Consider the following 25,920-nt stretch of genomic DNA (forward strand, 5'->3'; position numbering starts at 1 on the left):
TTCTACTCCAGAGGACGCAGAGGAGTTTCTACGAGGGTCTCAACATGGGGTCTCGACAACGCGGGAGGCAGCTCATCAACACGAGGAAGTGATGGATCAGGAGGGCGAGATGGTGCGGGAGGAGAGTGCCGGCACCTGAAGATAAAGCGAGGAGTTTTTATGGCCAGGGTTGTATCGTAAGATCTGTTCTGTTTGTTATGGACATCTAACTGTTCCATACTAACTATGACACTGAGGGCTGTTAGTCCTTTCTCAGGCTACACTACTGGTTACTGTTTCAAAGAGAGAGCATCGACCCTGCCACACACTAATGTTTATGTTTCAGAAGGACAATTTCAGTTATTTTTATGTGATGTAGCCTGAGTCTGTCGATAGTGGGCTTTACGTTCACACGTTTCAGCTATTTATATACCTGTCAGTTATGTTTATAAGTGGAATACAACTGAGTCTTAGAGTCTTGATGCAGTGGTCAAGTTACATAGAAACAAGTATTCTGGGATATGGGCATGGCAGCAATTGGGTGGGTGTGGGTCTCTTACTGAACTATATGCTTGGATACTTGGTTTACAGTCAAGTTTATAACTGGAATACAACCACAGTGATTTTCGATAATGGTTAAATTGACTATCCTAAGTCTGAATGCCCGGGGCTTGAACGTCAATATCAAGAGGGTTAAATGTCAAGAATTGATGCGCCGAGCGAAGGCCGACATAGTACTAATTCAGGAATCTCACCTAAAACAAGGTGATGCCCAGAAGATGCAAAACAAACAATATATGGTGGTCTCCTCCTCCAGCAGTGGGTCTAGCTCTAAAGGAGTGATGATTATGTTCAAGAGGAACTTACCTGTGAAAATTGACGGGACTAGTAACGATAGATCTGGGTGAGTAGCATATGTGTGCACATCAATTTATGGTACAAAGGTAGCATTTATATCGGTCTATGCACCAGCAGTTTTTGAAGATAATTTCTATCCTGACCTCATGGAGGAATTACTGAATCTTGCAGAATATGAATTAGTTCTGGGAGGAGACATGAATGCTGTCTGTAATCTTGATTTAGACAGATCTACAAGTTCATTTACACATAGTCAGCAGTCAGCCTGTACAGCTTTGAATACAATGATAGACAACTTAGACCTTTTTGATGTCAACACCTCTTTTCTAAATGACACTGCATTTGTCTCTGAGTTTAGAACTAAAGTGTCCACATTTCTCCAAGAAAATATAGGCTCCGTCGAGGATGCTAGGTTAGTGTGGATGGCAACAAAGGGTTTTATACGTGATTTTACAACATCGTATGCATCGCATATGAAAAAGGTTAGGAACCTTAGGATTAAAGAATTAGAGGAGAAATGCTTATGTCTGGAGAGGGCTCTTAAGAGGAACTATTCTAACACAGTCAGTGACGAGCTGCAGGTTGTTAGACAAGAGCTGAACGATTTACTACGGAGACGAGCGGAATTCATTATACACAGAACTAGGCAAAATTATTATTGTAACGGAAGTAAACCCAGCAGACTTATGTCTCTAAAATGAAAACAGTGTGAATCAAAGGCGTCCATCAACTCAATACATCACCCTACTAAAGGCCTGGTTTCTAACCCAGCAGAGATAAATAACACCTTCCAGACTTACTACGAGAACGTCAAATGGCAGCTTCGAACCAGAAGTGTGTAACAATTTTTTGCAAGGGGTGGATCTACCCACCCTACAGGGAGAAGAGGCAGCAGACGTGGGCCGTCCGGTAACTTTGCAGGAATTAAAAGCTGCATTGTGTGAGAAGACAAGAGGAAAATCTCCGGGCCCTGATGGGATCCCGCCTGAAGTGCTCTTGCACTTTTATCAAGATGGTACAGGTCTTGTATGAAAACCCCTCGGCCATTGTCAGCACTAACGCATTGAATTCCCGACCCTTTCCCATTTTCTGTGGTACGAGACCTGTTCATTCTTTCTACCTGCCTCGCGGACGCGTATATCTGTAATCAAAATTAATGTTTTGCCTCGCATTAACTTCTTGAGTATGATGATTCCGCTCTCTCCCTCTCAAGACTAGCTTTGACCTACAGGACTCTTCCCTTTTTTATAATTTGCAAATAAGATCAGCACTTAAAGCACATGGTATCCCAGTGGGGGATATGCTTCCCATACACCCTCTGATAGACTGGATAAACTCCCTTCCCTGCAGGGGCTTTGTATCGAAAGTCTACTCCAAACTATCTGCACAACGAGAGACTCTATCGATGCTAAGAGCATGGCAGAGAGACTTTGATCTGAAAGAAGATGACATTTCCTGGAGCAATGTATGGGAGAACACCTTTCTTGCCTCCAAGAATCCGAATCACCAACTTATCATCAACTAAAGCTTATAGTTAGGGCTGGATCAGGTGAGTCCTGAACCATCCCTTAGTTATGCTGCTATAGGCCTAGACTATCGGGGGATTTCCCATGGTGCACTGAGCTCCTCTCTTCCTCTCTCTTTCTGCACTCATTCATGTCCCATTAATGCATGTTACTAACTTCACTTCTTCCCCGGAGTTCTTGTGCTTTCTCGTCTTGCAGGTTCTCATGGATCCTGGTGGTGCCTCCTGCCATGGTCCTGCTTGACTCCCACTGCTAATATTACTGATTATTATTATTATTATTATTATTATTATTATTATTATTATTATTATTATTATTATTATTATTATTATTGTCCATTGTCCCCCATCATTTTGGCTGTTGTCATTCTGTTAGGGGGCGGCTGTGGCTCAGAGGCAGAGCGGGTCGTTCCTTAATCGGAAGGTTGTGGGTTCGATCCCCGGCTCCTGGTGCCACATGTCGAAGTATCCTTGAGCAAGATACTGAACCCCAAATTGCTCCCGATGCCGTGCATCGGTGTGTGAGTGTGTATGAATGTTAGTTTCTGTTCAATGGACTTTGCCATCGCTGAGTGAAAGTGGCACGTAGTGTAAAAACGCTTTGAGTGGTCAGAAGACTAGAAAGGTGCTATACAAGTACAGGTCCATTTACCATCAGTCATTTCTATTGGTACAGTTGTTGTTGTGCACCTTTGTCTCTGTCTCTGTCCTTCTCTCTCTCTCTCTCCCCCACTGGTCGAGGCAGACGGCCACCAACCCAGAACCAGGGTCTCTGTAAATAATGTTATAAGGAGTTCGGTCTAGACCTGCTCTATTTAAAAAGTGTCCTGAGATATCTTTTGTTGTGAATTGGCACTATACAAATAAAACTGAATTGAATTGAATTGAATTGAATTGAAGTGAACTGAATTGCATGTACTACTTCACAAGTACACCTCAACCAGTAACCAGCCAGAGGCCTTATCAACCCTCCACCTGCAGTATTAAATGAAAATGAAATATATGAAAAAGCTCTTGTTATATCATTGTCAGTTGCCTCATATGTAGCCTAATTATTAAAACAAAGTGAGAGAGACATGGTCAGATGACCTATGGCTCGCAGATAGGGGGGATGATTGGTAATCTTCAAGGCCTCTAAAACCATGTTTTGTTTTTCTGAAGTATCAGATGTGAAATAATGTGTCGATTGTTGGACTCATTTGATGACAGCTGAATCTAAAGATAGTTACATTAGGAGCAGTGCTAATAATGTTCTTGGAGGAAATTGGCAATAAGCAAACTCAGGCTCCCTTTGCCAAGAATGAAATGAAAGAGAAATTAGCTTTGAAAATAAAGCATACCTCTAGAGAATAAACCTACTATAATGAGATAAAAGAGTGCTGACAGTAAGCTCGCTGTGAAGAGGGTTGCTACTCTTGTCTGTTCACATTTCAGCCTCAGTGTTCTTCAAGGTCCATGCCAGACGTCTGGACCTCCAATCATCCATTTCCGAGTTCATTTTCGCATCTGATTTAGTTGTGTGGTTTTTGTACAACTCCCTCACTTTACTCTCCCCTCCCAAGTGCGATAGAAAACCTACAGTGATTGGAACAATAATATGTGTCTGATTTGTTCTTTTAATAAAAAACAGTATAATTTCCACATTAAAATCCTTAAAAGGTGCACTGGTGGATCATAGTTGCATTCTGGACCAGTATAAAGTATAGAGGTTGTAGCTATATGTTAGCTCTAGCACTGTCATTTGATGATGTTGGGAGGCAAGTGACATTTTGTTTCTGCCCACCACATCTGTTCTGGACCAAGCATGAAGCACGTTGATGTGGTAATTTGATGTTGATTTAAAGTAGCAGCATACAAACAGGGCCCTCAGTAGTGCTTTGTAAAATCATGGAGCCTTCCTTTAGCCCCCAGACCTTGTGTGTCTGATAATTCAAGACAGGTCCATTCTGTAGTTTGACGCTTGAGTGACAGCTTTTGAGTGAGTTAGCATCCCTGACCATCAATTACGAGCAGACCTCATTGACACACATAAAAAACCCTGCCATCCAGTGCTTTCAGTAATTGCGGGCATGACAGTTTATCATTATCTGTGAAAACCGCTGGGTTTTGCAAACACATGGTTGTTTTGATGGTCCTCCACCACTCAAGTGTCACTCAATTTTGTGCAGCTGTTTGTTTCCATGTGATTATTTTTTTCTCTTCCAAGGCCAAATGGTCATTTTGCTTTAATGAGCTCACTGTTCTATAAAACACAAAGCAGCAGTAAGCTGTGGAGTGCAAGGTTCCAAAGACTGATTGAGAGTTTTAACCAAGGCTACCAAAGGTAGACAATGGGCAATTACAGCTAATTGCTTTTGAACAACTCTAAAAAACACTCTTGTTTTGTGTTGTTCTTCTTCTGGATTTTTTGTTTGTTCAAAATATTGCAATTGAATGTCCATGCTACTCAACCCCAGATATAAAAATCATTAAATCTGGATAAAGTTGGGAAAGGTTGGTAAGATAGGACAGAGGTATACTTCAAATAATTATCCTTATTTAGAGAGAGCCTTCTCGTGCAGTGCCATGAGACTAAAGAGTTCTCAAACAATTGCAGAAAAAACAGAAACACATTACAGTTTTTACTATTTAAGTCTAACTGATACAATTATGTACTTGTGAGCAGCCCAGAAGCATGACTCAAGTGTCAACACTTGACGCCATGATTACCATTTGACAAAAACAATGTTAATTACAACTCAGAAGTTAAGTGAAGAGCCAGGCGCTGAAGCATTAAAACATAAATGAAGCCTTTGCCCCCCTTCAGCAATGGTAGATAATGGGATTCCACATCAATAAACACTTAAGAGATTTTTTCACATCAAGTGTCAGCATCCTGTGGAAAAAGTGCTATTTGACAGTATTATTTCCACTGTATTCACTTAAGAGATTTCTGTCCAACAGCGCTCCTATTTATTTTGATGTGACTTTTATTTGTTGTTTTTTTTCTTTTAGAGCCAACTCATTTGATATCTCTTGGTCTTGCAACCTTGTTTCATATAACATCTTCCAGCTAAGGTAGCCTTGCCTCCTATGCGTTGAATAATTCATGACCTGCAATTCAATACTATTGGATTGCGGAGAGGGGGACTCAAAAGTTGAATTACAAAACATCACATTCTTTCATCTCATGAAGTTTTTTTTTACAAAGTGCAGAGGTCAATTATGAGTCCTCTGGCAGTAGCTGGTATGAATAATACACCGAAGGGCTCCAGAACCTTGGGAGAGTTCCTCCACTTGTGTAGATTATTGACGCTTTTACTATTTTTTCTTCCTATCCTCAGGTTTAAAAAAAAAAAAAAAGGAACCTTTGTCTGTGGTCTCCCGTTCTGTTCATGCCTCCATCGCCTCGAGGCAAAAGAGGCCTAATTTTCACCGGTCTGTTTTGGGGCCAATTATTATAATACCAAATGTACTGGAAACACAGTAAAATTGAAAACAATATGATGCATTTTAATAATCCTCTCATTAAACATGCATTTCATCTGTTCAGCAATTTGCAGAGTTCTACCTCACTCTCTTTAGGCCTGTGTTACCTGAGGAACATGGACCCACTCCTGATGTGCACAGAGCTGCTGGGAGGCCATCAATTCTGCTTCAAGTCCCCTTTCAGAAAATTCACATGTGGAATATCACCTTAGAGAAATAGCACATGAAAAGGAATAGCTTTTCAAATCAAACCCATTAAGGGGTCAATTAAAGGTCCAGCGTGTAGAATTTAGGGGCTCTCTCACTTAACCCCCCTTTTTCAGAGCTAACGTGCCCCTATCTCGAGCCAGCGTTGGGCTCAAATATAGACTTGACATTGGGCAACATCAACATACGTATTACCCAGCCAGGAATTTTGGTAACTGAAAGCTTCATATTAATTAAAGTATATACTTATATAAGTATTAATCCACTGTGAAATATTAAGCACATGTGGTGGTTGCCAGCAGAGGGTGAAACTCTTTAATGTAACATTATTTGTCTCCGTAAGTACGTCAGAGTTAAAATTGACATATCATTAAGAAGTAAAATCTCTGTGGCTCAGAGGTAGGGCCGGTCGTCCACTAATCGGAAGGTTGTTTGATCCCCGGCTCCTCCCCGCAGTATGTCCGTACTGTGGGGAGGAGCAGTATCCTTGGGCCAGATACTGTATCATAATGTGAATGAATAAGTTAGTTTCTGTTTGACGATCACTGAGTGAATGTGTGTGAAAGGGTGCATTTAGTGTAATAGTGCTCTAAGTGGTCGGAGGACTAGAAAGGCACTTTACATGTACATAACATTTAAAACATAACACCCCAAAGTTAGATTTTGGCAATGGAAAAACTGGTATGGCCATTTTCAAAGTGGGTTCTATGGGTACCCTGAAGTCTCACCTTTGCAAACAAGCCCACTTTATGCTAATCCCATGCAGTTTTGGCAACAAACCATGCAGTTTGCAATTGTATTAATTGGGAAGGAATGGAAAGCTGAAACTTTATGCCACCCCTAAATAAATCAGTGCCCGACTTGTGCCACCCCGGTCAAAAAAGTAAAAAAAATGCCCCTGTCTTTGCAGTCCCAAAACAAAAGGATATAATTTTGCTTGTGAATAGAGTGCTACTGATTATTTTACAAAAAAAATTAAAACCATGACAGAGATGGCTTTGCCTTTTCGAGTTTAATTTAACTTTGAACTCAGGTGTATTTCCAAGGGGACAATGATGGCCCGTGCTCTCTAAGGGCCCCAGTGCGCTGTCTGTGCCATCCATATTTACGCCCCTGATTAAGTGACATGAAATTTAATCACATGAAATTTTAATCACCCAGCAACTGAACATCCTCACCTCAGTCTTCCTCTGTGTGATGGATGGCAGATCAAATTGCACGTTCACATGTGATATTGTTGTCACATGTAATGATTTCCCATCCTAATTCTTTATTTCGTATGTGAAAATTCATAGGTGAAAGGAGCCTCTTTTTCTGCAATATACAACATAATGTTATGTCTTGTGCAAGTGGATGTTTATAAGGAGCTTGTCACACAAGGCTGGTATCATGGTTTCCACTGACATGACTTTGTGTCTTTGTATGTTGACTTGACTAGTGGCTCAGTGAATATGTTGTTTATGCACAAAAGTAAATAAATAAAAAAAACCCAATAGAAAAACTATTTACCTTGTGATATTGATCATGTACTTGTGCCATAACCCATCAGGTCTGTCACTGTCATAGACCTTTTGAAATAGTCACTTGTCCTGATTTTATTAGTGTAATTTTGTAAGTCCCTCTTACTCTTACTAGAGGATTTAAAGATTTTTTGAAAAAAGGCAATAACACCCTTTTTTGCAAAGCATTGCTTTGCAATGATATACTGTATGTATAATATAAAATATAATTACTGATTAAAATGGAAGTCAAATTTGTAAAATGTATTTTGTGAAAGAATGTTTATGTTATATTTACACTCTGCTTCAGGACCATGGAGCTACCGGATTGGTGATACGTAATCCTCAGTGTAATAACTACAGATTTTTTAAGACTAGGATTTTATTTTTAATTCCTTGTCCCATATATATTTTTATACATATACATTTCCCCCCTATATTATTACAGTATGCCCATATTCTTCCTTGAGGGGTTATTATTGAATAAATTTCACAAATCCTGACCAGAAAATCAAAAGGTCTTAATAATATCTTTTCAATAGTAAAACAGTAAAATAAATCCAATAATTATTTTTTCTTAGAATAGTCACAGTTGTTTATCTGTGATCCACATGTGCAGCAAAGAGCAGCCCCACTATCACATTCAATATAGATTAGAACATCCACATGGGGGCGGATCTAGAGAAATATTCATGAGGTGTCCAGAGGGTGGCATGGAGACTTTAAGAAGTGTCAGAAATATCTGCTGATTTAATCACAAATAATCACATATATCAATATTTGCTTGGAAAAGCCATCAAGTGAAGATATTTAAACACAAAAACATAATAGTGGCACATTAATAAAGCACTGAATAGAAATATCTGGAGCTGCCGTTAGAAATCAATAAATTGTCTTATTTTTAAATCTTCAGACATTTTTCCAAATGCTTCTTTTTTCATTGAATTTAAAGCTACAATAGGCAATTTTTATAAAATAATGTTTGTCATATTGTCTTAAACTTTCACTATATCCTGACAGTAGTACATGAGACAGATAATCTTTTTCTTAGCTTTGATTGGTTGTTTTCATCCAGGCCTGGTGGATTCTTGCAAAAGCCATTAAGCACTAGGAAGCAAACATTTTTAACAGATTATCTGTTTTATGTATTACTGTCAGGATATGAAAGTTTCAGCAAATATGACAAAAAGTGATTTTTATAAAAGTTACCAACTGCAGCTTTAAGCTTATCAGTTAGTTTAATATGTGGCCATAATAGATCATTCAATTAATTTAACACACTATTTTTAAATTAATGTATTCAATTTGACAGCATTTGACACCAAACTAGGGTGGCCAGGCATTTCTTAGTGCTGGCAGCTACCACCTCATGATGCTTAGTTGTTGGTTTTCCAGTAATCCCCCTCCTGACTTGCGTCCTGTCTTGCAGCACTAGATGTCAGTGTTCTCGTTGCTCTGTGGAGCTGCAGGCAATATGAGCTACAGCCTGGGATATACTCCAGAAAAATGCATCCTATTTTTTCACTTGAAAGTCCTTGCAGATTTCATGCTATAGCCTCCTGCGTCACGTGCTGATTACTAAGGGGCATCACTTTTATCTCATAATGAGCTGCAAACTGCTGAGCTGCGCTTTCTTCTGGAGCCACTCTCAATATCAACCAATACTGAACCTCTCACCATTTGTTGTCAGTTCACTTGTATCTTTATGTAAACTCTACACATCCACAGCCAAATCTATTGAAGGTTTGAGAGTAAGTCAGATAAAACATTTTTATAAAATAAACTACCAAAAGTTCACTCAACCATTTTAATGTCTGACAAAAAGCATTTACTTTTATTCCTTAAAGCAGTGGTCTCAAACTCAAATTGTCTTGGGGCCACTGATGGTACTGTAATCTCATAGGAGGGATACACATTAAAGTACTACAGGAAAGGCTGCAGCCTGAATGGCTGATCTTGAGGACAAATCTTAAAGAAGGCCCAAATCTCATCATTTCAGTTTTGTGCTTGTATGTTTCTACTGTGGTGCATGTGCTGAAGCAGGTGGTCTAGATATCAGAGGGTCACTGGTTTGATTCTCGGCTCCCTCAGTTCAGTCAAAGCGTCCTTGGGCAAGACAACAAACCCCAAATTGCTCCATACTATTGTGCTGTCAGAGTGTTTGTATTAGCTTAGTATCATCATGAGCGGTTTGGATAGGATCATTCCAGATGATCAGGTTGGCACCTTGCATGGCAGCCTCTGCCATCAGTGAGTCAGAATGAGTTTGACAAATTAAGCATAGCCTCAGCTCTCAACTCCAGCTATATCAGCTGATCACAGCTAATCATAAACACACATCGGCTGATGGCTCAAGCATCCAATTGGCAAATATCATTCATGGCGCCTTATTTAAGCTGCTTTAGCCTGCCTATCTTTGCTGCTTCCTCTACAAGCCGTTTTGCAACACACCTCCACCCCAGCTCCTCCTTTTTATGTTGTATCTAATTAATCAATGTCACTTTCTGATAGCATTGATGCTTGCTCTGTTCTGTTCCCTGGGGGGTCTCTGCTTGTCTTAAACTTTTCCATGTATGCACATGGAAGGACAGAGAAGTGTGCTCTCCCTGCCTTAAGGTTTTCCACGTAGGCACGTGGAAGGACAAGGAGGTCACAGAACAAAGGCATACCGCCAAATGTCACATTCTGCTTTAGAATAAAAGTTATTTTAACAAAAGTGGTCCTGACTGAAGTGTGGTTATAAGCTTTGAGTGGTCAGTAAACCAGAAATTGCTGTATAAATATAAGTCCATCAATCAACCACACAGCAAAGCATAGAAAAACTGCACACCTCACAAAGAGTGAGGTGAAGGGGTTAAATTGGTAGTTGATTAGGATCTCATTTTGTGCCCTGTGGCCCCATAAGAGGTGAATCTGCCCATGGTGAGAGACATTTTCAAACAAGTAAAATTTTAAACACTGGAATAATATTGACACACCAGATATACCTTATTATAGTACAATCATAAGGTTTGAAAGATCACTAATCACAAAGTAGGTCATTTGTCTGTATTTGTCTGAGGGAGCAATAATAATTCAACAAAAAGTTACACTCTTCTATTTCACATGTTAATGTATTATGTTTATTTGTTTATTCATTTTAAAATTAGGAGAATAAATGTTAACAGGATATTTTTTCCAATGTTCTTTATTTACAAAAATGATATATTAGTCATACATAAACATGGTAAAAACAGAACAGAAGTTCATTTTAAAGTCCAAATTGAATCTAATTCAAAATATTAAAAGTGATTAGCTTTTTTGTTCTTTACATCTGTAGGTGCAGTTTGAGTCAAAACAGTGAAAGAAACTTTGGAGCCAACCCGTTTAGATATGTGGATGTAAAAAGTACAATGAATGATCAGCAATTAAAACATGGGAAATATTCACTTTGACCCCGCTAACAAGAAACTACATCACATCAAATATGCCATAGTGGCCATTTTCCCATTGACAAAACTCTTGATATAAGTTCCGCCCCTTTTTGTTCTGTGCTCCAATAACAGTTGAGTAAGCCTCGGTCAGAACCAACGATTTCCTCCTACTTCTATATTACATAATATACATTTTGAAGATGGTTAAAAAGATAAAAGTTTAGCAAAATGTTAGCTAACTAGCTAACTAACTATTGATGTAAATTAGCTAGTTTTCAGATGTAACTATTTAGAAAGAAATTGATGCAGATTAGCTAGTGCTTGGCTCTGTAGCAAAACGCTAACTAACTAGCTAAGTAGCTAGTGTTTTGCTTACAAATTTTTTTTGTATTGGCAAAAATGGAATATAATATTCATAGGTATGTTTTCAATAGTGAATAATTACCTGAATTTAGGAACCGCTGTTTTTCGGCTCTCTGAGATGTGACTATGTGTGTGTATATATATATATATATATATATACAGTATATATATATATATATACTGTATATATATGTCACTTTTATCTTTTACGATCTTCAAAATGTGGTTGTCTTAGTCGAGCCTCTTTCATAGCATATCTAAAAACAGGAAAAGAGAAAGGTCACTGAGGTTCTGACCTAGAGGCAGGACTTTGCAAGTTAAATCTTATTTATGTTGAATAGCAAATCCGTTTTCACTGTACACAGAGCCTTTACGGCCACTGAGCACATTGAGGTAAACGGTAAATGGACCTGTACTTGTATATCTCCTTTCTAGTCTTCCGACCACTCAAAGCACTTTTACACTACGTGCCACATTCACCCTTTCACACACATTCACTCAGTGATGGCAAAGTCCATCGAACAGAAACTAACATTCATACACATTCATACACCAATTCAGGGTTCAGTATCTTGCTCAAGGATACCTCGACATGTGACGGCAGGAGCCGGGGATCGATCCGACAACCTTCCGAGGCAGGACGACCCGCTCTGCCTCTGAGTCACAGCCGCCCTGCTCTGGCCCTGTTCTTGTTAAAATTTCTGGGAATGTGGAATTTTCTATTAGTTTTTGCATTCTACAGTTACACCACACCAGTACAGCATTTCTGGCGCATCTGTTACCACTCCAGCTGTGTGTGCTCAGAGTGGGAGGTCTTTCCGGTTAGTGTCTCGGTTGGGAGCAGCCAATCAGCATGCGCGTCAACATCCCAAACCGGAAGAAGGAAGCCCAGCCCGAAAAGACCGCCTCGATTAAAAGTGGAGACGTTACCTGAAGGTAAGCCTCTTATTACTTTAACACAGGGTATAAAAGCGAGCTAAAGACACTTTATGTTGATGCAGCAGCTTGTTTCTCACGAAGCAGTTTCTTATCGCTTTCGCACAGACAGATTCAAGCGATACTATCCTTTCAAAAGAGTGTCGCTTTCAACATTGACGTTACATAAAGTATACAAACTGAGCCTGACTGATGAAAATATATTTCAGTCATCTCCGTTTCAGAGCATTTTGTGTCTTGCGATTCACCGAAAGTCATTAAAATGTTAAATACCAGTATACACAAGGTAACAGAATACCCTGTGTTAGGTATTATTGAAAGTGTGTGATTTCAATTTTGGCGGAGGGACATTACAATTGGATCATGGATTATGCTGTTAAATATGATTATATAACCTATTACGAATTGATTTCAAAATAAAAGCTTCTGATTAATGCTACAATAGTTGACAGAACAATCTCACCTTAGGGTCCATTTAGTAGCAGCTCAGGAGCTTTCAGCCATATCAAACTGGAATCAAATTTCAGTTTTTCTGAGCACTTAAAGTTTTAGTTTTAATAACATTTTTTGGAAATATGGAGATAAGCTTGTTAGCTGATATAACTCCAGTTACTGCACAAGTAACCGCGATTACTTCATAGTAGATGTGTCCACACTGATTTTGTGATGGCAATCAAGTATGCAACATGTTTCCTAGTTGTATCAGCTTAAATAAACACTGCTCACAATGTCCACAGCAAGTCTACTGTACTATGTGGGTTAGAGATGGATAAACTTTGAGAATGTAAAAGAAAAAACTACTGTACCTAGTTTATTTTCATTGTTGAAATTCAGTTTTCTTTTTAAAACACATAAATATCATCACTAAAAACACATGCATGTGCATATGATGCATGATGCATACTGTAAATACTGTCACATCCATCTACCTCATGTACATAAAAATACCTATACAAAAATATTTATTACAGCATCCTTTGCACTCTCACTTAAGCAGTAATTTTTATGCAAAAATCCATTTCGAGACCTTGGAGAATATAAAAGACATTGTTGTGCTTTTTTCTACCTCCAGTACGGGTGTGGGTGCCTTTCCACTATGGTTATTAACTTATATATCAACATAGGAATAGAAATACAATAGATTAATTTGATGTAATTACTTTATATGTTTAACAATGAATAATAAAACAATAAATTAATACTCCAAGAAAGAAAAAAGTGTATGTTGGACTGTAGTTCAGCTCATCATCCAGTCACAGTGAGGCCCATGATGTCTCCCTGTGGGAGAGGTGTATCCTGGTTAGCATTGATCACTCTCTCTTGTTTACAGTGCAGGGATCCTTAGGGACAGTACAGGGGTTAATTGCTGCTAAAGCTCTGCTCTCTGCCCACTCCTCACTCTACTAATACAAAGGAGATGACACTAATGAGGGAATGCAAGGAGGACACCGCTCCTCCGTGGCTGCAGGTCAGCTGGGGGAGGGTTTGATGATTACCACAGCTGGCTAAGGGACAGACCGGTGTTTGAGAGAGCTTGTCATTATTCATTTTGCAAATATAGTGAGCATCAACATTGTGTATGACTGCATGTGGTGATTTCTAAAGTACATTCTAAAGTACTCAATCAGTCAGCATTTGAAAACCTATAACTTATATAATTATAATTTATAACCTATTCAGATTTTGTTCAATCAGCGCATTCATTTAGAACAAACAGTTTCACTGGAACTATTCAGTTCAATTCAATTCAATTTAATTTGTATAGCGCCAATTCATAACAGAAAATTAAAATACAAATTTAAAATGCATCAATTCAATTCAATTCAAATAGCTTTATTGGCATGATGTAACGCTGTACATATTGCAAAATCAAGCATTTGGATTTATATATAATAATAATAACAATAAAGGAAAACAATATTTACAATAAATTAATTATAATCTATACTGTTGGTAATACTGTAACTATGATTGACTCAATCACAATCACAGTCACAATCAATCAATCTCAGTCAATAAGTAATTAATTACAATGAATCAATCAGTTTGTGTTAACTAAAAATGTCATTAAAACAGTAGTAAAGTAACAGGCTACAGTTAAAACAAGTAGTCTGTTGTCAATATTACAGTAATAACAAATTATTAACTATAATATATAATATTAAAATATATTAAAATTAAAATAAAATAGATAGATAAAACTGTAAACGTGTGTGTGTGTGTGTGTGTATATATACACTACTCACAAAAAGGTAGGGATATTCGGCTTTTGAATGAAATTTCAGAATGTACATAAAATGCACTATAACCTTTCCAGGTGATCTTAATCTTTTACTTAAATGCCCTACTTTCATGATATAATATCACTGTAGCATCAACTTTTTACATTTTCCATAAATTTCACCCGAAAGTGGAATATCCCTAACTTTTTGTGAGTAGTGTGTATATATATATATATATATATATATATTACAAAAAAAAAAACAACAACAACTAAAACAATAAATTATTTTATACATTTGTCTGAGTTTCCACTGGTTGTCCTCAGTTCGTGGCATGAGGAGACATATTTTGCTGCAATAATTTGACTTTTTGGCATTTCTCCCAGTAAATAGGGGAGTTTCTGTGTGTCTGATATAAATTCGAATTCGGGGTATATTTGGGAAATGTTTGGGAAGTGTTTTTGTCTCAAGATTTTATATTTAGGGCACGAGATTAGAAAGTGCAGCTCTGTCTCTACCTGTCCTCTGTCACACTGGGAGCAGAGTCTCTCCTCTTCTGGTAGCCAGTTCTGTCTGTGGCGACCCTTTTCTATGGCCAGGCTGTGTTCACTCAGTCTGTACATTGTCAACATTTTTCTTAATTTAGGACATTTTATTGTGGTCAGGTAATTTGCCAGTGTGAATTCTCTTTTTAGGGTCAGATAACATTGTAATTTACTTTGTGTTTTGGTTGCTTGTTGATAATTTGGTTTGGTCTGATTGAGTTGTTGTGTAAATAAATGAAAGGCAAGATTCATATCACAGAAAACATTTGTTGTTTTTGTGAAAAAGGGTAAGAGCCAGTTGCTTGTGTCTCTGCAGTGTCCTCCTCCTCATCACTGTGATCATGAGTTTCTTCCCCTGTCCGCCCGGTCCCTTCGGATGCACCAGTATCCAGGAGCAGAGGGAACGCTGGGAGAGAAAACGCAGCCGGACAGCCAGAGAGCTGGTGCAGACAGAACAACGCTACTGCCAACAGCTGGAGCTGGTCACCACTGTACGTACTGTAGGAACACTACTGCTTTAACCCGCTGGAAGCTGAAAGAGCTAAGGGCCTAAAGACGTGTAGATAACAAATAATAGAGCAAGCCTGTCGGGCCAGTTTGGGCTAATTTAACTTCTCTCCCTTAATTTTGCCCATATACTATAATTAATAAACACGAGCCATAACATTATGACTGCCTGGGCACGCTGGTGGTAATAATGTTATGCAGCCCCATACACAACAAACTGTTGCATTAACTTTTTCAGCAGTTTGAGCTACAGTAGGTCGTCTGTTGGATCGGACCACATGGGCCAGCCTTCGCTCCCCACGTGCATCAATGAGCCTTGGCCCCCCTTTGGTTCACCGCTTTTGATAGGTACTGACCACTGCAGACAACCCACAAGAGCTGCAGTTTTGGAGATGCTCTGACCCAGTCGTCTAGCCATCACAAATTGGCCCTTGTCAAAGTCGCCATGATAACCAGATAATCAGTGTTATTCGTTTCACCTGTCAGTAGTCATGATAAGTTATGGCTTATCGGTGTATGTATATATTAAATATGTATTGAAGAAACTTGGCTTGGTACCAAGTATGCTCATGAATCACCCTATGGTTGTATATGGGTTTTGTGATGGCAAATCCATGACAAGAGAAGCTGGTCCTACAGCAAAGTATCACTGTAGATTGTGCAGGCAGTTCCTCACAATCACCCGCCTCCAGGCTTCCCCATTTTCCTACTTACTTAGTAATATCTATTCATGAAAATCATTTTGGTTTTATTTGTCCAGGCTTTCACATATCTGTAGTGATTGCTCCAGTGTATTGATGTGTAAGCATACCAATTATCATAAAATGAGGAAGGCCTCTGCTAACATCAGACAAAATGATTACGCTTTCATGTACATTAAGCTTCAGGAAAAATGAGTAGCATACATCACGCAGTAAAGGCCATTTATTTATTGAGTGAGCTAATGTTTTCAGCCAACATCTTGTAATTAAATTATGTGTCAGGGTCAGCTTAGCATTTGGCAACATAATTGATGAGTTGTGTGGTACGTCTGTTTTGGGGTCATGAAAGGAAACCTTAAGAGTTTCTACAAGTAAGGTATACACAAACAGCAAAATAAGTCACATTCTGATGCTGTGTGTGAGAAAAAACTCACTCATTCACTGCAGTCAGACACTAGACTGAAGACAGTTTCATAATCACCAGCTGAACCACATTTTACTCAACAGAGACCAAAGGGAGTTTATTTCAAGTTCCATTGACCTGTTTGAATTAAACTACTGTCTAATAAAGGAAGAGTTAATAGGGGTATAATACAATATTGTAAAATGTTTTGTGAAATTGTATCGATTCTCAAAACCACCACATCAGTTTTTGTGTTTAAACCCTCAACTGCTAGATAGCGGTGCTGTAAACTGAGGGCTATGATGTTGGATGTTACAGGGACTGTAATAAATACAAATACGTTTTTTTTCACTGTTCTGACTACATGAAAAAAGTATGGCTGTCTCTAACTCAAGATTTTCCATTAGTTAGATAGAGTTAGATATTAATTTAGTTATTTCAATACATATGTATCTATATTTTTACCTGTTAAATGTTAACAGAAAAAGCGGTAATGCGCATTGCCTTGTTTACAGTTTATTACAATGTAGTGAATTGTGATACATATTGTATTGCCAGATATAAATACACAGCCCTAATAGTGATGGGAAAAAATGCTGACATTCAAGTCTGTCTGAAGAGAAAGACGTGTCATTTAAATTTACCAAATTATCTGGGTGGCAAGATACCACTACAGGGGAAATTTTTTTTTCTTAATTTGGATATATCGACCTTTTAAAAGTGCATTTGACTAATATAAATGTACAGCAAATAAAGACAAAGTCTCCAAGCTAAACATTCTCAGAGGCAAAAGGTTTAGCATACAGCCATCACTGTACATTAAAATATTAAGTGCACTTACTGTACGGTACATATTAACAGAACAAAGGGTAGCATTCATGGTACTCTTCCTCCCCGTGGAGAGAACAGACTTTTCCACCTACTGCTGCAGCCTCATTTCTACACAATTACTCACCCTCCACCCGTTCACTCCAATTAGGAGTCATTTTTAGCCCTAATGCACATTCAATTTGCTAATCCCATTTTCACTTCAAATGACTTGAGACCAGCACAGCTGTCACTTTATTGTGAGCGTTGTGTGGTACATCCCTCTATACTTGTGCTTTATCTGAGCCATGCAGACACACTGTACCATATAACATTAACAGTCAGTCTAAGCTGTAGGGCAAAAAACTACCAACCTCTAGTCCCTGTTGTTAAGGTCGTGAAGGTTTTGTGTTGTCAGCAGTGACTGGATGTCCTTATCTAAAAATATTTCCACTTATCAAAGGCATATCCAATCAGAGACAGCCCAGGTCTGGCTTATCAATACAAATGCTGAGAAATAATGTCATTTTATCTCTCTGCTCTCTTGTTTCTCACAGTACTTTGTGGAGATCTTGAAGGCCAAAGGAACCCTGAGGCAGGACATTAGAGAAAGCATCTTCAGTTCAATTAAAGCCATTCATTCAGTAAACCAGTAAGTATGCTCTGAATAATTGAAAGAATAGCTATGCTTTTAAGATGGCGGTGAGAAACAGTGTAAAGAGAAGAGGATTAGTAGTTTGTCTAGATAAACTCTTACTTTACCAAAGCAAGTCCTTATCTTCTCCATTAGCAGGACTCAACAACATTGCACTGCAGTGTAGAGGTGCCCTCTTCCCTAATGGACACATTAATGCATATCAGGTATAATTACTCCTGGTGATATCAAAGAGCATTATTGTTGCCATAGAAAATTCATGACTCGTTGTGTGCCTGACCTGCTCTTGAAGATCTTTAGGGGGGAAGTCAGAGCCGAGAGAAGGTGATCTCACCACATCTCTGGACGTTAGATTGATCTGCTGCTGTAGAACTAAAACCTCCAAGAGCACTTGAAAGACTTCAAAAAGTTTAGTTACATAAATAAAAGGTTGATGTTTGAAGTCAGTACATGTGTACATGCTAAGGCACTTGATTCAGCTATGGTATCCATAAATCAATAAAGAAGAAAAATAGGGCTCATGGTGGGTTTTTGAAAGCTGATACCAAAAACTGTTATTTTTGTTTTGAAGTGGTAGGAGTTATACTTTGATCATTTCTATGATAAAAGTAACAATATTCAGTATCCTCACTACCTCTGAAGCATTTTACCAATCTTAAATGTGACAAAATCTACAGTAGGGATAGACCTAGACATTTTCTGATGATCGGTATCATTATTTTATATCTGATTGCCGATGAAATAAATATTTTTTTTTAAATGAGCTACTTTGGCTCTGATCCATCTGCCTCTCTCTGTCTGTAGTCACCACTCTGTAGTCTCTCTCAATGCCCCGCCCACATCACTATGACTGGTTACAAGTAATAGTAGAGTAATATTTGGTTAAGATAATGTTAAAAAGTTTTCCTTTGCAGAATTTAATGAAACACAAGCTTAAGGTACTCTTTTACGTAAAAGTAGCAATACCACAGTGTAAAAAAAGTAAAAGTCCTGTATTCAAAATCTTTCTTAAGTAAAAGTCCTGTATTCAAAATCTTTCTTAAGTAAAGAATTGGATAATAATTATTGATGCTTTAATGTGTTCAGCACTTGAATGTTGTAGCTGGTGAAGGTGAGCTAATTTTATTTACTTTATGTACTGCTAGGTAGCTTAAACTCCCCCAGTGCTGTAGAACATGAAACAGATGATCTATGAAAAAATCATGTTCCTCTGACTCCTCCTAGTGCTACTAATGGCATTTGCAAGTATCCACCAGGCCTGAACGAAAACAACCAATCACAGCCGAGATAGATACTTGATTATCTCTTATTGTCTCATTCCCAGGTCGTAAAATACCAACACTGGGAATGAGACTCAACAATCAGCTATCTTCAAGCCTCCAGCCCAAAGGGTCTTTCTATCTTTCTCGGCTCTGATTGGTTGTTTTTGTTCAGGCCTGGTGGATTCTTGCAAATGCCATTAGAAGCACTAGGAGGAGTCAGAGGAACATGATTTTTTCATAGATCATCTGTCTCATGTTCTACTGTCAAGATATAGTGAAAGTTTCAGACAACATGACAAAGATAATTCATTTGTTGATTTATTTTATATTTAGTGTTAATAATTGGTAAAGTAATTAAAGTCATCAAATAAACATAGAGGAGTAAAAAGTACAATATTTGCGTCCAAGATGTAGTGGAGTATAAGTATAAAGCAGCATAATAAAATAGGACTGCACAATTAATCAAAATGTTATTGAAATTGCAATATGTCCAAGTGCAACATGCAAATCGCAAGAGCTGCAATATTTTAATAAGGGTAAAATGTGTGACAAACAGCATTATAATGAAGACTGTAGTGCTGCAGAGATGCATTGGTCTACAAATCTTCTCCTCCAGATTAAAGTTAACATGTTTGTTTGGTATAGACCCCCCCCCCCAAAAAAAAAAAACATTTCTCACATAGTTTTTAATAGTTTTGTCAGTGAAAAATTAATTTGTCATGCAAAAATGATCATATTGCAATCACAATATATGTCAAAAATAATGGCAATATGGTATTTTTACCATATCATGCAGCCTTAGCATAAAATGCAAATACTCAAATAAAGTACAATTACCTCAACTTAAATACAGTACTTGAATAAATGTACATCCCACAAGATTTAGCGTTGTTAACGGTTCCAAATATTGGTTATTGGTTTCCTTGATTACTGATAATGAGTATCTGTATAGACCGTTAAAACCCCATATCAGTCGATCCCTAATATAGTGCCTTAATTGTACTATCATTTGGTACCAGCCTGTAATAATTCTGTCTTCTAGACAAACAAAAAAAGTCTGAAAACTGTAGGCTTGTTGAATGCTTCTAGCGCTGTGCTTCACAAACATGCATACACAGCCATAAATCTCCACAATTATGGAATTGTGGCCGGCATGTTGACCTGGTGCATGCCTCTTGAAATTTGGCCTGCGGACATATGTTGGGTGCGAATGATTAGTTTGTTGTAACCCGGTCCGTGTGTGTTTTGGTCATTGGATTTTCCTTTCAGAAACGGGTATTAAAAAACTGAAAACGAGTGGTTATTTGATTTTCGTTTTAAAATACAAAAATTCAAATTGAAATACAAGGCGTTTTTCTTTTTCATTGTCAGAAAGGGATATCTAAAGGGATATTTTAATTATAGCTTACTGTTCTAAATACCTTTATTTTGAAAACCGGAAGTAAATACACTGTTTCTCCGCGTTTACCATAATGCTGAGAATACTTGTACACTCTAAATTTAAGTGCGGCTGTTTTGACCACGGAGATCGGACTCACGGCTGGATTGACCACAGTCTACTAGCCTACTGTTTCTTCTACGGTCCGTGTATGTTTTGGTCATTGGATTTTCCTTTCAGAAACGGGTATTAAAAAACAGAAAACGAGTGGTTATGTGATTTTCGTTTTAAAATACAAAAATTAAAATTGAAATATAAGGCGTTTTTCTGTTTCATGGTCAAAAAGGGATGAGCGAAATTAAAGAAAATATTCGATTTTCATTTTCTATTTCATATAACAAAAAATAAAATCACTAGAAAACAGAAACGGAGAAAAGGCCTGTTGTTTCATATTCTGAGACTGGATGTTGTCATTTACAGGACGGTGCTGTGGAGAAGAAACAGTAGGCTAGTAGACTGCGGTCAATCCAGCCGTGAGTCCGATCTCCGTGGTCAAATCAGCCGCACTTAAATTTAGAGTGTACAAGTATTCTCAGCATTATGGTAAATGCGGAGAAACAGTGTATTTACTTCCGGTTTTCAAAATAAAGGTATTTAGAGCCGTAAGCTATAATTAAAATATGTTACATTAAAGTGTTGTGTGCCCCTGATGAATAAAAAAACACTTTATATCAAGTATCTTTACTGCACCAGTGTGGAGAAATGCCAAAATAAAAGTCTCATATTTATGCCTCCAGAGATTGCATATTTGACCATATTTGAGGTACTGTAAAAACATATTGCTCAGTGTTTCCTGGCTACTGATGGTATATTTGACTTTTACACATATGAGACTACAAACATACTTAATATCAAGCATTTTTACTGTACCAAGCAAATAACCACTCGTTTTCTGTTTTTTATTACCCGTTTCTGAAAGGAAAATCCAATGACCAAAACATACACGGACCTAACCCTGGCCCAAGTCACTCTCTTCGGCCTCTTCAAAGCACAACAGCAGTCAGATAACCAACATAATAATTATTTAGTATAGACACACTCATTTGCAGAGAACAATGTGGACGATTAGCTTCTAAATATGAGGAACTCACCCGATTTGTCTACAGTGTGAACACAGGACAAATCATACAGAGTTCAGCATCAGACTGCACAGCTTGACAAACTATAGAGTGAGTGGTTCGGATACCTTTGATTGGGAATTCCATTTCCAGACTAAATAATGAGTGGTGCGGTTTCCCTCAGGCTCTAATCCTCTGCAGACTGACAGGCTTTCTTGTTGAGAGTGCTACAATGAAGATTGAAGTATGAATTACACAGTCTGATGTATTGGATAAATGGTTCCGTAGTTCCCATACATCTTCATTATGAGCCCCTTATTGAATCAATGGTTGAAACATAATGGCAAGCACTCCATTTAAAAAATGGTCCATGGAAAGACAGTGTGTTTGTGCTAGACTGATTTACTATTGCCAAATGATTGATTATAGATTTTTCCGCATTCCTATCACTTTCTTTCACTCTGACATTCGGTTTACGCATTGAATATCTGTATGACAGTGCCGAGAAATATTGATAATTACAGTGGTGATAATTAGCTCTCATAAATGGATATATAGGTGACTTTCTCATTTATCTGTCACACACAAACATCAATTACTGTAAGTCTGTATGCATTAAACAGGCTCACTATTGTTGGCAACCGTTCTGTCTTAGTCAAATGAAGGGCAGGGTATCAAACCTACCAAAATATTCTTGTGGTAATGACCCACGTGTTCATAACACCATTCACTGTTATTGAAGGTCTGGTTAGGCTCTCATTGGCTACTCAGTATGGACTCTTCCGTTACAGGAAACATTGTGGCCCTCCTGGTCACACACAATCTTGTATTCCAGACAAATAGTACACTAAAATATGTTTCATTCTTAGGTGAGAAATAGACAACACAGTAACAGAATCTTGATTCATACTTGATCAGTTTGATCTGAGTTTCGGGCACTGCACTGGACAGACCCACTGAGAATATCTTGTCAATCACAAGGTAGCCACGCCCTCAAGCATAACCTGCTTTATGGTCTATTTTACTCTAAATGGGACCATAATTTATCAATCAATCGTTGATCAATCATGCTGTATGGAAGAAGACTGAAACTAGAGATTGAGACCATAAACTCATTAGGAAACTGTTTACTGAGATAATAAATCAAGTGAGAAGTAGGCTCATATCTCTGTGCAACTGCATGCTATCTGTTGTTTATTGCAGCCAATGGAGCTGACCCCTGCTGGCCATTACACAGAATGCAGCTTTAAGACATTCACATTTGCTTCACTTCACAGACCTGGAAGCTCTGTCCATTATACATACTGTCAGTGATAGGACCACTAAGAAGCTAATGGCAGCTAGTACAGTAGTACAGTTAGCACAGTTAGGGCGGCTGTGGCTCAGAAGCAGAGCGGGTCATCCACTAGTCGGAAGGTTGATGGTTCGATCCCTGGCTCCTCCCGCCACGTGTCGAAGTATCCTTGAGCAAGATACTGAACCCCAAATTGCTCCCGATGCTGTGCATCGGTGTGTGAATGTGTATGAATGTGTTAGTTTCTGTTTGACGGGCTTTGCCATCACTGTGTAAATGTGTGTGAAAGGGTGAATGTGGCACGTAGTGTAAAAGTGCTTTGAGTGGTCGGAAGACTAGAAAGGCGCTATACAAGTACAGGTCCATTTACAAACAGCAGCACACTGGTAAGATTACTTTTCAAGGAAAGTCAATAGAGCCACTACCTTTTGGAGGCCACGCACCAAGATTGCTGTTTAGCAATTCTGAGTTTAATTTTTCTGCTTCTTGTTCTTCTTTTCATCATTATTTCCCTCCTTGAAGATGGCCAGGTACCATGTAGGGCCCAGTAGAATAACATCCTCGGTGGCACTACAGTCAAGGGACAAAATGTAAAATCAAAATGTATTCAAATGTTCAGTCACAAAACATATCTGCATGTTGCATGCTGTTTGGGTGTGACCAAAGGTCCAGGGCTCTTCAGTTTGGGGATCCTACTAGTTTAGAACTGCTGACGAAATCTGAGGAACTAAAGAAGGTAGTGATTTAAAAAGTGCATGCGTACGTGTTTCAGCCATTCAGGGCATATTGTATTAAAATTTTAAAAATACTATAGATTTTTAAAAGATTAATGCAACAAATGTAAAATACTAAGAAATGTAAATGGAAAACAGGACACATATGGAAAGCTGAACAAGCAGGTGACGATGTGCAAAATGATAATCCCGATTATTTTCATCAATGTTGACATGATGATTATTTCCTGATTACAGACCGCTGCTGTGTGTGCGTGCAGCGACATGACGGTTCCCCAAAACCAGAATGTCTTGATCCCCTGTGGTGACTGGCTGTTAGTTTAGGATGCACTTGATTTCATATTCAGCAGTTTTCTATGAACTGAGCATTTTAAACATCAGTGTCACAGACGATCAAGTTCACTGTGCAACTGTGGGAAGCCAAAATCGTGATCGCAATTAATATTTCATTAATTGGGCAGCCCTAATAACCTCCCATTTAATTCTGGTTGGATGGTGAATGATTCTGAAAGATCCCAGACGTGCTAGAGAATCTACCTTGGTTCATCAGAGAAACACTTAGAGGAATATTTTCATAAGATGATTTTTGCAGTTGGGCACTGATTCCTAAGATGAGTTGTTGATCCTCACAAAGCAGCAAGAAACCACTTCAATGGCAGGAACCTTCTGTGAGAGTCTTGCTTGTCAGCTCTGCACAGCCTAATGCTTCTCTAATAGTAATACAAGTGTGTCAGTGTGCGCAGAGCAGAGGTACATTCATCTGATGTTTCTGTCTTTATTTACTTAACTCCAAAGTGCGGTGGGAATAGTAGTAATGAATTCTGCCTTCATTAAGCTTTGTTGAGTTACATAAGAAAAGGAGACGTGAATATATTGATATGCAGTGCCATTCATTCAGCTTCTGACTGTTTATGGAGAACAGAGAGCAGGCGACAGAAGGAGAAACCAATTATCCCCAGCTGCTAACATGACAAGCAAGAATCAACAACTTGAAAGAGCGGGGGAGGGGGGGAAATAGGTGTAGTCTGAGAGGTAGATCATCATTGAGTGACACGAGTCACCAGCACAACGTGGTGCTCTCTTGCTTTATATTCTTATCAGTGATTTATGGTTATGTTTACGTATTTACTAAGTAGCCATTTCTGTTTAGCAGATGCTCGCAATGTGTTGTAACAATTAGTATTCCTCTGTTTAAGCCTTCCCCAAATGAAGGCGCCTCGGCCTGAATTGTTTGGTTGAGGTTGTATCCGCCCCAGATGTCGCAACTGCTCGGAATTAATGTGGATTAACATGACACACACGGAATGCTAATGTCTCCATCCTGCTGCTGATGGCCAGACAATTTAATTGCTGTGAAAAAAGTATAAAAAATGTAATCCATAATTTCATATTTATCATAATAGCCTCTGGCAGTGAGAGGGGAAAAAAACGGAAACACAGTTTTTCCCGCCCTTTGCCCTCGTTAGAACTCTCTCGGCTGCTCCTGCATCTCCTGATTATGAACAGAGGCTACCTTGGCACACAACTTCATTAAAATCTATTTAAATCAACTTCAACAGCAAAGTGCTCCTTCTTACAGAATGTACGAACAGAAGTCTCTGGGAACATCATTAGAGAGTAGGAGTGTATGTGTGTGTGTGTGTGTGTGTGTGTGTGTGTGTGTGTGGTACTTCCTCTAAGTTTGGATAACAAGCTCCTTCACAAGTGTCAACACCCCCAACCAATTGCGTCCGTGTTACTGTAATGTGCCTGACAGGCTGAACGACTGCTTTGCCTCAGCCTTGATCCAGTTGTTTTGTTCCTCAGTTCAGCGGGCGTGTTCTCACTACAAAGTGGCCCTGGGTGCCCTGAAGGTAGACCCCACCGTCTGGGTCCCAGTAAATACGTCACCCACAGGGAGAGGCCTTCAAATGACACTACAGAGCCTTGCCTGCTAAACCTCCCATTAACGGGGAAGCAATTCTCTGAACTTTGCTCAACCTCCACACTTTCTCTAAACATGTGTGCCTTTGCTGACAATGATGCTTCAGATGTGATCTCGCCTTG

At 38.7% G+C, this 25,920-nt stretch overlaps 2 protein-coding genes across 5 annotated transcripts in view; one reads left to right on the forward strand and one right to left on the reverse strand.

Moving 5' to 3' along the window:
* tmem121b (transmembrane protein 121B) overlaps positions 1–25,920 on the reverse strand; it is a 616,846-nt gene that overhangs the window by 460,624 nt on the left and 130,302 nt on the right. The window lies entirely within an intron of this gene.
* arhgef39 (Rho guanine nucleotide exchange factor (GEF) 39) overlaps positions 12,171–25,920 on the forward strand; it is a 63,114-nt gene continuing 49,364 nt past the window's right edge. Inside the window, exons 1-3 of the mRNA XM_051392040.1 lie at positions 12,171–12,248; positions 15,332–15,506; positions 17,991–18,085. Coding sequence (XP_051248000.1) covers positions 15,357–15,506; positions 17,991–18,085 — 245 coding nt within the window. The 5' untranslated portion in view covers positions 12,171–12,248; positions 15,332–15,356. The remainder of the gene's footprint in view (positions 12,249–15,331; positions 15,507–17,990; positions 18,086–25,920) is intronic.

The sequence above is a fragment of the Dicentrarchus labrax genome, unplaced genomic scaffold, assembly GCF_905237075.1.
Source record: "Dicentrarchus labrax unplaced genomic scaffold, dlabrax2021, whole genome shotgun sequence".
NCBI classification, from domain to species: domain Eukaryota; kingdom Metazoa; phylum Chordata; class Actinopteri; family Moronidae; genus Dicentrarchus; species Dicentrarchus labrax.